Here is a 13,186-nt window from a genome sequence, read left to right as displayed (position 1 = left end):
GCCATTCACATCACACTCCCACCTGGTTTCTTGCTCAAACTATTGTAAGGATACCTGTAATGTTTGGGTCTTGGATCCCTTTCAGAAGACAGCTTTCCACATGCAATAAAAGAGGGGAAGGGGTTTGTTCAAAGCTAGATTTTAGCTTTTTTTATTTTCCTTTTTGCAATTGGAAGTGACTTTTTGTGTGCATTTTATCTCATTGTTCTAGAGAATGAGCTAACATTTACAGTGAGAGGATCCTTTGAAGAAACCCAGAGAATTTCAGTGGACTGTGACTCCTGCTCTGCTCTTCCAGATTCCACTTTCTTCCACTATGCCAAATACAAGCAACCCTCTCTGGATATTGCACTCACAAAGACAAGGAGGCTTCCTGCCTTTGTACGTGTAGACAACACAGACTCTTCTGTGATTTGACCTGTATGCATAACTAGGCAGCAACAGGAGAACGTTTTTGAGTAACCAAAAATCCCTCTGTGCTCCTTTGCAGTGTGCTTGTGTGCCATGTGGAGTAAGAAGGAGAAGCATCCCCCTGACTCTCCCTTTGAAATCACTCCCCTCAGAGCAGGAGGTAGTTGGTGAGGTAAGTGTCTACTGGCCACGGGGAATGCTTTGCAGCAGTTGGTACTGGTTCCCAAGAAGCAGAATCCAAAGACAATCTCTTTATATAGATCCAGGTATTTTCTAACCACTCTTGGATCTAGAGTAATGCATAATGCCCTGGTGAGGTCACATCTGGAGTACTGTGTCTAGTACTGGACCCCTCAGTTCAGGAAGGGCAGGGAACCACTGGAGAGAGTCCAGTGCAGAGCCACAACAGTGATTGAACAGAGTGTCTTCCTTATGAGGAGAGACTGAGGGAGCTGGGGCTCTTTAGCTTGGGGAAAAGGAGACTAAGGGGTGACCTCATTAATGTTTATGAATATGTAAAGAGTGAGTGCCAAGAGGATGGAGCCGGGCTCTTCTCGGTGATGCCCAGTGACAGGACAAGGGGCAATGGGTGGAAGTTGAGGCATAGGAAGTTCCATGGAAACACGAGGAAAACATTTTTCATGGTGATGGAACCCTGGAACAGGCTGCCCAGGGGGGTTGTGGAGTTTCCTTCTCTAGATATGTTCAAAACCTGCCTGGATGCATTCCTGTGTGATCTGCTCTAGGTGATTCTGCTCTGGCAGGGGGGTTAGACTGGGTATCTTTCAAGGTCTCTTCCAGCCCCTAACATTCTGTGATTCTGTGAAGTACATTATTTGGAGCAAAATACAGTGGGAAATGCAGGAGAGAAGGAGGAAGAAGAAAAATGTCCGAGATGTAGCTCATGCTCCTTCTATTGTTCATGTTCTTAGCCAGGCTGGAGGTCATTGAGTGCCATCAGGACAGAGGGATGAGGGTACAGCCTGGTACATTGCCAGAGCAGACAAGTCTATGCCACACTTACTCAGCCTCTTTGGCTTCCCTTTGTACCTCATGTTGTTGTGTGAGAGTCTTTAGTTTCAGGACCTGTGTTTGATGGCAAACCCTTCCAGGGAGATGAGGTGCAGCACTGCACCTGAGTTTCACAACAGCAAGAAGGGTACAGAATGGCTGCCAATATGAAAGCTTTAAGTTATTGAATCCGTGCACAACGCTGGGCAGTAATGAAGTATTCAGAGAGGAGTCTTTCTCCTAATCTCAGTTTTCTGAGGTCCAGACCTTGGTAGTTGTCATAAGGACCCAAAGGAGCAATGTCTCATTCTGAGCAGGGAAAAAGGACTGTTTAAAGTAAAATAAATCAATATTCATGATTTTATCTTTTTAATTTTCAGCACAGAAGTTTTGATTTGCACTTTAAGGTGAATAAGTGGTAAGATATTTATCTTCTTTATATGTTTTTCCCCTAAGTTCTTTGAATTTGGAGAGCTGTCAGTCAAGTTCCAATGCCTTTGTTGCAGCCTTCATTCTGGATGCTGGCTCATCCGCAGTTCAGTCTGTGAAATAGAATGGTCTCAGTAGACAACAAAGAGACTTTTTGAGTGGCTGAATTTGTGTAATGGGATTATTACATAAAGATATTTTATATATATATAATTTGTATATGTTATATACATTAAGAGATATATATTTAAGATCACACCAATTTTCTATTGATGTTTTGCTGCAATCAAAATCATGTGCTAAGGGCCACTGCAGATACTCTGACATCTCTACAAATTATTGCCAGCTACTGATTTTCAGTAAAGCCACCATTTCAAAACTAATTGGAGGAAACTTTCAGTTTCCCAAGGTCAGAGGAAGATTTGCACTTTAAGGTGAATAAGTGGTAAGATATTTATCTGCTTTATATATTTTTCCCCTAAGTTCTTTGAATTTGGAGAGCTGTCAGCCAAGTTCAAATCCCTTTGTTGCAGCCTGCATTCTGGATGCTGGCTCATCTGCAGTTCAGTCTGTGAAATAGAATGGTCTCAGTAGACAACAAAGAGACTTTTTGAGTGGCTGAATTTGTGTAATGGGATTATTACATAAAGATATATATATATAATTTGTATATGATATATACATTAAGATATATATATATTTAAGATCACACCAATTTTGTATTGATGTTTTGCTGCAATCAAAATTATGTGCCAAGAGCCACTGCAGACACTCTGATACCTCTACAAATTATTGCCAGATACTGTTTTTCAGCAAAGCCATCATTTCAAAACTCATTGGAGGAAACTTTCAGCTTCCCAAGGTCAGAGGAAGAAAAAAGAGGGGAGAAAAAAAAAATATTAAAAAAATCATAGTGCTTGGCCCCCCAACAATGTGAAAAAAAGTAAAGAAATGGTAATAATACCTGCATTTGTTTTTCAAAGTCTACTCAAATAAATGCAAATTGACTCAACCCAGTGGTTGCTTATTTCTAAACTGAGGAAACACATTGTGCAATTTGAGATGTGGTTAAGGCCTTAGAAAAAATTTAAAGGATGAAAATGTAACCTTAGGTAGCATATTGTAAGGGAAGCTCTCTTCCCTAATAAAAGCAGGGGTGTCTTCTGTTGTGCTGCTTATTTTCACTAAATATATTGTGAGGTACAAATGCAGTTTGCAGCTGCCATTGGAAAAAGTTCTTCTTTACTACACCTAAGAAAGATTCTGTACAGCAGCTTCCAAACTGCAACTGTAGGGCTTATAAACACCCATAAATTAATACATACACACACACACACACGCACAATGTTTAGGGACATGGTTTAGCTGTAGAGGTGAGATTGTGAGCTCTAGGTGAGCTGTTGGACTTGATCTTAAAGGTCTCTCCCAACCTTAACAGTTCGATGGTTCCATAATTTCAGTTCACAGCGCCTACAAATAATGGGAAGTTTGCCCAGCTTTTAAGAGCCACCTTTATTACAGTGCCCTCTGCAGGCTTTGGGCTTTGTGCTGAAAGGAAACAATTCTGTTGTGTGGAGCAATATTTAATGTCAGGCTTCTTCAGCAGGGAGGTTAAAAAAAAGGAAAAAGGAGAAGCCTTCTCAGATCAAAGGAAAATGTACTGTTGTCCTCCAAGAACAAACCCAAACATTTTCTCTTCCTGCTCTGTTTTATATAGACCTGATAGTGAAGGCATGCCTATTTGTGAACTAGAAGCAGTCAAAATGCTGAATTAGACTGAAAACATGATGTGAAATACCTGATCCTCTGTTCCAGCCAGGAAGACCTAGATGTACGCCTGGGGTTTGACCTGTGTGCCCAGGAAAAGGATTTCATTTGCAAGAGGAAGAAGGTGGTTGGAGCTGCTCTGAAGAACATTCTACAGCTGGAGGAGGACTTGCAGGAGGATGAGGTATCTGAGATATAATTATTCTCAACTTTCTCTACATCCAAGAGTCAAAATATATACCATTTGTGTTCAACTCCTATTTTCATGGAAGCAGTGTAGTTTCATGTGCGAGCCATGGCTGACTTCTTTCTCTATTTGGGGAGTAAGTGAGCACTACTAGGAAACACTAACATAAACCTTCATCCCTGCTGCTGCAGGATCTAGTTTTGTGTTGAGTAGCAGTCTGCACACAAAAAAAGCAGAGGAGGGCGAGGGGCTCTCAGGACCAAAGCCAAACCTTCTTACAGGCCTCCCAGTCATCTTAGCCAGGTCTAAGCCACTGATTCAGCACTTCTTTCCCTCGTGGTTCAAAATGGGTTTTTTGTTGTGCCTTCTGTGCAAGCATTTAGGTTCCCATTGTGTGAGCACAGGCACGCTGCCAGTCTGACTTCATCATCTGATGCCGCTAGAGCGTGAGCTTTCTTGGCAAATGGGAGTGATGACAGAGGGTCCAAAGGCAGGAGAAAGATCAGGTTTCTCTTTTTCAATTATACTCCCACAACTGCAGTGTGAAGCCTGAACTCAGATGCAGAGACGACAAATTTTTCTCACTTTGCCCTAAACAGAGCTCAGCAGATTTTTTGCATAGCTAGACCTTTCACATACAAGACCTTGCCTTTAAACACCAGCCATGGGCCATTTCCTTCCCCTCAGATGTAAAGGCACCCTGTCCCTGCAGAACAGTGTCCACAGAGCCTCCTGATAATTTGCACAAGCCATGGATCCACCCCAATGCATGAGTTATCGTTACTGTTAACAAAGCCAATTCATAGTTATGGCTTAATCTGTCTTCTAAGCCTCCAGGACACCTGCATTTCTGTACCAACACAGCAAGAAGTAACTGCAGCTCACCTGCATACCTAATATTGTAGGTATACATGTAGTAGGTGGAGCAAGTATGATTATCCAGCAGCTGTGAAAGGGGCTGGTGTCACCAGCCTCTGGTCTTAAGAGGTCTGGACTGGTTTGTGCTCTTAAACCCCTCAGTCACAATACATCCACTATGGCCTGTGAATTAACTGTGCATAGCAGAAAATGGCTTAACAATATTCAGTAACAGAGAGGTTATTACTACTCACATGGAAACTACAAGACAGAACCTATGTTTTCTGGTCTGTTGCATCTGAGTAAAATCTGGTTCAGATGGCAGGAGTTACCATTCCCTCAACTTTTTGGCTGATCTGTGTTAGTGCTTTTTAAACATGGAGTGCTGAAAGCATGATGTTTGAGATGTTGGATCTCACGTCCTGCTTGGCAGAGGAAATGTGATGTATCTCTTACTACTCCTGTGTCCCATTAATTCATGGTGGTTTTTTTTCTTCTTGCAGACTGGTGGCCTGCAGCATCTTGATCGCTTTATCAGCGCTGTAACTTTTCCTCTTCTAATCAAATATATCTCTCTCCCTTCTCAGAACACAGAATCATGGAATGCTTTGGGTTGGAATGGATCTTTAAAGATCCACGTAGTCCAAAGTCCCTTACAGTGAGCAGTGATATTCAACTAGATCAGCTTTCTCAAATACTCATCCAACCTGACCTTGAATGTTTCCAGGGATAGGGGCATCTACCACCTTACCATCTAGGAAACCTGTTCCAGTGTTTCTCCACCCTTACTGGAAAAACAAACCAACCAACCAAACAAATCAATCTTCCTTCATCTTGTATTTTCTCTCTCCCTTGTATGTATGTCACTAAATGCACCTATTTTGGAATCGAGCAGGTACCTGTGGTAGCAATCATGACAACGGGTGGTGGAACCAGAGCTCTAACAGCCATGTACGCTCACCTTCTCAGTGTGCAGGAGTTGAATGTCCTGGACTGTGTCTCATACATCACTGGTTTATCTGGCACGACATGGTAAGTCCAAGATAAGCAAAGTCTTCCTGGGAATTTTCAATACGTGATGTCAAGAGCTCATCTGAGGAGTTGTATCGTAACTTCTTTTTCTGCTGTGGCTTTTTGCTGTTTCCTTCAGTGGAACTCTTGAACATGTCCAGAGAAGGGCAACAAGGCTGGGGTGAGACCTTGAGCACAAGCCCTATGAGGAGAGGCTGAGGGAGCTGGGATTGTTTAGCCTGGAGAAGAGGAGGCTCAGGGGAGACCTTATTGCTGTCTACAACTACCTGAAGGGAGGTTGTAGCCAGGTGGGGGTTGGTCTCTTCTCCCAGGCAACCAGCACCAGAACAAGAAGACACAGTCTCAAGTTGCACCAGGGGAGGTTTAGACTGGATGTTAGGAAGACATTCTTCATAGAGAGAGTGATTGCCCATTGGAATGGGCTGCCTAGGGAGGCAGTGGAGTCGCCCTCACTGGAGGTGTTCAGGAGGAGACTTGATAGGGTGCTTGGTGCCATGGTTTAGTTGATTAGATGGTGTTGGTTGATGGGTTGGGCACGATGATCTTAAAGGTCTATTCTATTCTATTCAAACCAGGTTGGAAGAGACCTTCAAGATCATCATGTCCATATTCTATTCTATTCTATTCTATTCTATTCTATTCTATTCTATTCTATTCTATTCTATTCTATTCTATTCTATTCTATTCTCCCACATTTTGAATTAATTCATTCCTGATTGAATACGTGGATGGTGCTACCACAAATGTGCTTTTTCATGTAAATCAAGGTATGGTCCACGAACCCCCCCCAAACTCTGTAGATTTTTGTATTTTTTTCCTTTTTTTTTTTTTTCCTTTTTTTTTTTTTTTTGTAGGACCATGTCCAACTTATATGAAGATCCTGACTGGTCCCAGAAGGACCTTAAGGAAACCCTCAATGATGTCCGCAAGCATGTGCTCAAAAATAAGTTCTTGGCATGTTTTGCCCCTGATCGTCTGAAATACTATTTGGAAGAGTTGTGCCAGAGGGAGCAGGAAGGACATCAGATATGTTTCACGGATCTATGGGGACTCATCATAGAAACCATGTTACATGAAAAGGTACAACAGCAGCACCTTTCTCTTCAGGTTTGAATGCTTAGTGAATAAAGTGTTGAAGGCAGACAGTAAGTCAAACAATAGTTGGGATTAGAAGGGACCTCTTGAGGCTGTCTTCATCTAACAGCTTGTGCAAGCCACAGCTGATTGTCCTGAACCATGGGCTTTTGAACATGGACTTTTAGGTGATCAAGAGGGGATTGGACATGGCACTTGGTGCCATGGTCTAGTCATGAGGTCTGTGGTGACAGGTTGGACTTGATGATCTTTGAGGTCTCTTCCAACCTTGGTGATACTGTGATCTCCACAGGTGAAGATTTCTCAGCTTCTCTGGTGTGGTGGTTTGAGGCAGATCCTCCCTTGCCTCCCACTGGGGCAGGAAAAAAACAAGACTCAAACAAACAGATTGCAGAAGTGAGGGAAAGTTTAAATGGAAAAGCAGTGAAGTGGTTTACAGAAGCTACAAGCACAGTGACAAAAGAGACCCCAAAGCATACAGAGTCCTTCACAGCATACCCAAAAGCCTCCCAGCACTCCTCTTCTCCCTACCTGAGGGTACACCCAAAACCCACAGGGATCTTTCTTCCCCCACCCCCAACTCTTAGGCTAATCTCAGCTGGCCAGATCTGAGATTGCCCTTCCCCCTTCTCCTCTTGGCACTAGGCCTAGCCAGCCTCAAGAGGACTTGAGATAACTCCCCTTCCATTACCAGATAGGGAGCATCTCCCACAGTAGCAGAGAGGGAAGAAAGAGGTAGTGTGAGACCTTGCAAGATGGATTTATAGGGAGCAGGACATTATGGGAATGAAATACACAGCTTCCTGTGTCCACCCACTGGGCTGGACACCCAGGGCACCAAAGGTGTATCACGTGTGGTAGCAGCAGAAGGCACCCAGCCTAAACTACCACATCTGGCCAACAAATGCCAGTGTTAACCACCTTTGCAGAAAATGGGGCTTTTCCTTGTTTGCTTTTCTTTCAGATGCCTAAAGCATGTGCCTCAGCAGTACCATTCTTCATATTATGCAGATATTAACACAGCACCTGGTACAGAAAGGATGGGAATAAAGATAAATAATGGGAAACCTCTAGTATGAACAAAATTATAATAAAGCCACACACCACTTTTTAAAGTAAAATCCTGGTATTCTTTTAAAACAAGCTGCACAGTGTGACAGGGCACAGAAAAATCACAAACCCAAGCAGTGCCTGAGTTATTAGTGGGATTATGTCACCCTGCAAACGTTTCCACCAAAAGGCAACATTCAGTCTCTAGTTCAGTATTTGTGACTATTTCCTTCCCAACAGGCCATTTACACTTTACAGTCAGGGAAAGGGTTACTCTTTCTGAATGAAATATTCTGTCCCAAAGGTGCTTTTCAAATATTCCCATGGGGTTTTTCTGAAATAAATAACCTGAATAACAACATTTTCTTCCTAACATTGAAATCTCAGTGTTTTTTCAGCATGTGAACTTAACTTGGGACTTTTTGTGTGCTAAATGCTGGGGCAGGGGAGGGTTTGAGATAGGGGATGAGAGCACCTCTGTGAACTAAACTGGTGGGAAGCATCCTAGCTAGAACGTGGCATGAACTGCGTTGTTAGAGCCCAGGCTTGAAGGAAGTGGGAGGCTCTTTGTGTCATCTAACTGTCCTCAGCTGCTGTCCTTCTTCAAAACAGGAGGACTGCCATAAACTCACAGATCAGCAGCAGGCACTAAATCAGGGTCAGAATCCCCTGCCTATCTACCTCTCTCTCAATGTGAAGGATAAAATCAGCGACCAGGATTTTAGAGGTAATACTACTCCAGAACTGCATGGTTTAACATTTCATCCGAATAGGGGTCAGTTTAGGATTAGGTAAAGTAAAGAAAGCACTTCAATGCACAAATACTCTAAACCCACATGCTTACAAAATCAGCTGCTATGAATTTTCATAGAAATCTTCAAAAATCTGAAGTTTGTAGAGAAATTTAGATTTAAGTGGACAATTCACTCTTTGTGCTCAAGCCTGTGAAATGCACAGACATTTTGGAGAATGAATCTTATGAAGCCTGACTCGAGAGAGCTGGGGCTGTTTAGCTTGGAAAAGAGGAGGCTGAGAGGAGTTGCTCTTTATAGCTACCTGAAGGGGATTGCTCTTTGCAGCTACCTGAAAGGGATTGTAGTGAGGTTGGTGCTGGTTTCTTCATCCAGGTAATTAGTGACAGAACAAGAGGGAATGGCCTCAAGCTGCAACTGGGGAGGTTTAAATAGCACATAGGAAAAAATTTTTCACAGCAAGAATGGTCAGGCATTGGAATGTGCTGCCCAGGGAGGTGGTTGAGTCACCAACCCTGGATCTGTTTAAAGGTCGTTTGGATGTGGTGCTTGGGGATATGGTTTAAGGGATGAACCTTGTAGAGTAGGGTTATTGGTTGGACTTGGTGATCCCGAGGGTCTTTTCCAACCTGAATGTTTCTGTGATTCTGTGAAATGTCTGCTTGCAAAGCATGTGTGCTAGAAATCAACCTGCCTTAACCTGGCCAGTATCATATGTTTTATTCAACCAGTTTGTGCCTCTGCTGCTTTAATCAGTCTCTCTTGTGGTGTTTCTTTCAGAATGGGTGGAATTCACCCCTTATGAAGTAGGATTCCCAAAATATGGTGCCTTCATTCGTGCAGAAGACTTTGGTAGTGAGTTCTTCATGGGTCGGCTGATGAAGAAAATTCCAGAATCCAGAATCTGCTTTCTAGAAGGTGATTTATTGCTCCAGAGAAATGTAATGTAACACAGTGCAATCTGCTCCTGTGCAAACCCCTCCTCTGAAATGAAGCAGTTAGCATGTTTGGGTTTGGTTTTTTTATTTGCCAGAAGCAGTAGATGGTAAAATATTAAGAGAGACAACAGGTCATCATCTGCAGGGTTTTTTATTCTCTCTGCAGTTTTATTCAGCTGAACAGATTTATTTGATTTCCTATTTGGTTGTTCTTACAGACATGAAGTCTTCATAACAGTTGTGTGCCTTTGTCAGTAACAGAAGCTGTGCAGCATTTCAGTCTCTTCAATCTTTGTGCAGCATTTTCAGTCTCTACCACAGACTCGATGAGTCTGGACTTGATGATCTCAAAGGTCTCTTCCAACCTGGTTAATTCTATTCTATTCTATTCTATTCTATTCTATTCTATTCTATTCTATTCTATTCTATTCTATTCTACTCTACTCACAGCTCAATTCTTTAAAACACAGGCTTTTATCTACAATGTTCCTGCTGCAGCTAACCCTGATTAATCCTCCAGAATAACACTTCCATTGCAGAGTGCAAATAGGTCACACTATTTACCTTTTTCTTTCCTTCTTGCAGAAGAACAGTTAAAGCAGTAATGAAATAATTTTTCCCTTTGTGAAAGCAATCTCTTGCCTCATTGTTCTTCCTCCTTCTACCAGTTGCATAAAGGAAGTTGCAGGCGGTTTTTGAGAAGTCAAAACTTTTTACTTATGTGGACATTTCAGCTAATGGTGCAGTGTAAGGAAGCTAATCAGAATTTTTTCATCCCTGGGTCCACTTCTGTGATCAGAAATGCCAGTAGGTCGCCAGTAGGTCACTTTGGAACTTTCTTCCTCCCTTCTCTAGAGCAACACATGGATATTTCTGTCCCTGTTCCCTGCCAATGACTCAGAGTCCCTGTACTCAGACAGTGTTACTTGCTCCAGTGACAGTTATTCAAAAGGTTTTCACCCAATTCCTTTACACCCCAGACATTGGACTGACTACATTAGGCCCCGCAGCTCTTTTCTGTATGGCCAAGCCCATTTCTCTGACTGCAGGTTGCCACTGCTGGGCCAGGAGATCAGCTGGCTGCTCTGGTGCAGCTTCTTATATCCACCAGCTCCTCCCCAGAGTAGCAGGTTTAGTTTTGCAGTTTGGAGTGTTCAGGAAGGCACTGTTGCACACCTGGCACATCTAACCATAGAAGGTAGTGATGGTTTATCAGTGTGAGAGACGGCAGATATGTGGCCATCTGGACTGCCATCGACTTTGTGATATTCCTTATTAGAGGAACTTGGAAGTGTAACCCAGATATACCCCAAAGACTCAAAAATCAGAAGGAAAAAAAGTCAAAAGACTCCTACATTTGCACTTTCTATTTTCAAAACTTAAGTCAGCTTCCTCATTTTAAGGGATACTAGCTGTGAATGTGAAGCTTGACTTCTTTGAAGCTGACAGTTCTGTAGGATAATCTACAGGACAGATGGGCAGAGTCCAGCAAGATGACATTTAAAAAATCCAAGTGCCAGGTGCTGCACTTTGGCCACAGCAACCCCGTGCAGAGCTACAGGCTGGGGTCAGAGTGGCTGGAGAGCTGCCAAACAGAAAGGGACCTGGGGGTACTGATTGACAGCGGGCTGAACATGAGCCAGCAGTGTGCCCAAGTGGCCAAGAAGGCCAATGGCATCCTGGAATGCATCAAGAATAGTGTGGACAGCAGGAGTAGGGAAGTCATTGTGCCCCTGTACTCTGCGCTGGTTAGGCCACACCTTGAGTCCTGTGTCCAGTTCTTGGTGCCTCAGTTTAGGAAGGACATTGAGACACTTGAACGTGTCCAGAGAAGGGCAACGAGGCTGGGGAGAGGCCACAAGCACAAGCCCTATGAGGAGAGGCTGAGGGAGCTGGGGTTGTTTAGCCTGGAGAAGAGAAGGCTCAGGGGCGACCTTCTTGCTGTCTACAACTACCTGAAGGGAGGTTGTAGCCAGGAGGGGGTTGGTCTCTTCTCCCAGGCAACCAGCACCAGAACAAGAGGACACAGTCTCAAGCTGCACCAGGGGAGGTTTAGGCTCGAGGTGAAGAGAAAGTTCTTCACAGAGAGAGTCATTAGCCATTAGAATGTGCTGCCCAGGGAGGTGGTGGAGTCACCATCACTGGAGATGTTTAGGAAGAGACTGGATGGGGTGCTTGGTGCCATGGTTAATTGATTAGATGGTGTTGGACTCGAAGATCTCAAAGGTCTCTTCCAACCTGGTCTATTCTATTCTATTCTATTCTACTCTACTCTACTCTGTTCTACTCTACTCTACTCTACCCTGTTCTACTCTACTCTATTCTATATACAGATTTATAAAGACAATCTTACTTATGCATGACTCTGACGTAACAAACAAAGCTTACTAGAGAACGCAGAAGGTACTGAAAATCACTGTGAATGAAAATGGTTTCAGGTCTTTACTGGTTTACTTTCTGTCAAATATGTCTTGTGCCACAGGTATCTGGAGCAGTGTATTTTCCTTGAATCTTATGGATGCTTGGTATTTATCTGTTAACTCAGAAGACTTCTGGCACAAATGGACCAGAGACAAAATTACTGACATAGGTGGGTCACTCTTATGCCATTGTGTTATTTTACTATTATTTTATTATGTCACTTCTTTTTGTTATTTTCTTTCCTCACCCTCTGTTGCTATGCTCTCACTGAATTTTTCAAACTCATTTTGGAATTCCCTCTTTGGGGATTCCTGTAATCCACAAGGAAACCATGAGAAAATTCATGCCATGAATTACAGTATGCAAATCAGTTCAGTTGTGTGAGAAAAGAACCTGTGGGACCTGTCATAGGGGGGAAAAAAGGAGACAACTGCCCACATACAAACCATTTCCAGAGCACAAGGGTAAAACTGAAGAAAAATATCCCTGCACAGTAGGAGAGACTGGAAGCCTCTTTCAGTGATCCACAGACTTTCAGTTCCTCTCTTGGAAACTGGAATGTGGCATGAAGTTTTGCAGAAGTAAGAGTAAACACCACCCCTGACGCAAGGATGTCTCCACACAGGTGTAGACATATTTGTCTATGGAGTCTACAAAGCATGGATATTGGAAGTCATTCCAAACTAGTCAAAAGGATGCAATTCACAAAACATGGAACCAAATTAAGCCAGCAGCACTGGGTGGGATTTCAGAGAGACAGACATACTGCAGAAAAATACCAAAAATAAACATGGTAAGGAACAGAAGTGTAGCCAAAAGCAGTGCTACAGACTGGGGTCACAGTGGCTGGAGAGTGGCCAGGTAGACAGGGACCTGGTGGTACTGGTCGATGATAGGCTGAACATGAGCCAGCAGTGTGCCCAGGTGGCCAAGAAGGCCAATGGCATCCTGGCCTGCATCAGGAACAGTGTGGCCAGCAGGAGCAGGGAAGTCATTGTGCCCCTGTACTCAGCACTGGTTAAGCCACACCTTGAGTCCTGTGTCTAGTTCTGGGCCCCTCAGTTTAGGAAAGATGAGTTGCTGGAACATGTCCAGAGAAGGCTGTTGAGGGGTTTGGAGCACAAGCCCTATGAAGAGAGGCTGAGGGAGCTGAGGTTGCTCAGCCTGGAGAAGAGGAGGCTCAGAGGAGACCTTCTTGCTGTCTACAACTACCTGAAGGGAGGTTGTAGCCAGGT

At 43.5% G+C, this 13,186-nt stretch overlaps 1 protein-coding gene across 1 annotated transcript in view; it reads left to right on the top strand.

The window, feature by feature from the left end:
- LOC104298871 (cytosolic phospholipase A2 epsilon) overlaps positions 1-13,186 on the top strand; it is a 53,052-nt gene that overhangs the window by 31,941 nt on the left and 7,925 nt on the right. Inside the window, 9 exon segments of the mRNA XM_009898981.2 lie at positions 212-381; positions 491-583; positions 1,803-1,840; positions 3,667-3,802; positions 5,559-5,695; positions 6,550-6,775; positions 8,453-8,567; positions 9,373-9,510; positions 12,013-12,120. Coding sequence (XP_009897283.2) covers positions 212-381; positions 491-583; positions 1,803-1,840; positions 3,667-3,802; positions 5,559-5,695; positions 6,550-6,775; positions 8,453-8,567; positions 9,373-9,510; positions 12,013-12,120 — 1,161 coding nt within the window.

Source organism: Dryobates pubescens, chromosome 5, assembly GCF_014839835.1.
Source record: "Dryobates pubescens isolate bDryPub1 chromosome 5, bDryPub1.pri, whole genome shotgun sequence".
NCBI classification, from domain to species: Eukaryota; Metazoa; Chordata; class Aves; order Piciformes; family Picidae; genus Dryobates; species Dryobates pubescens.
The sequence above is the reverse complement of the archived record's forward strand: the minus strand, read 5'-3'. Positions and strand labels throughout refer to the sequence as shown.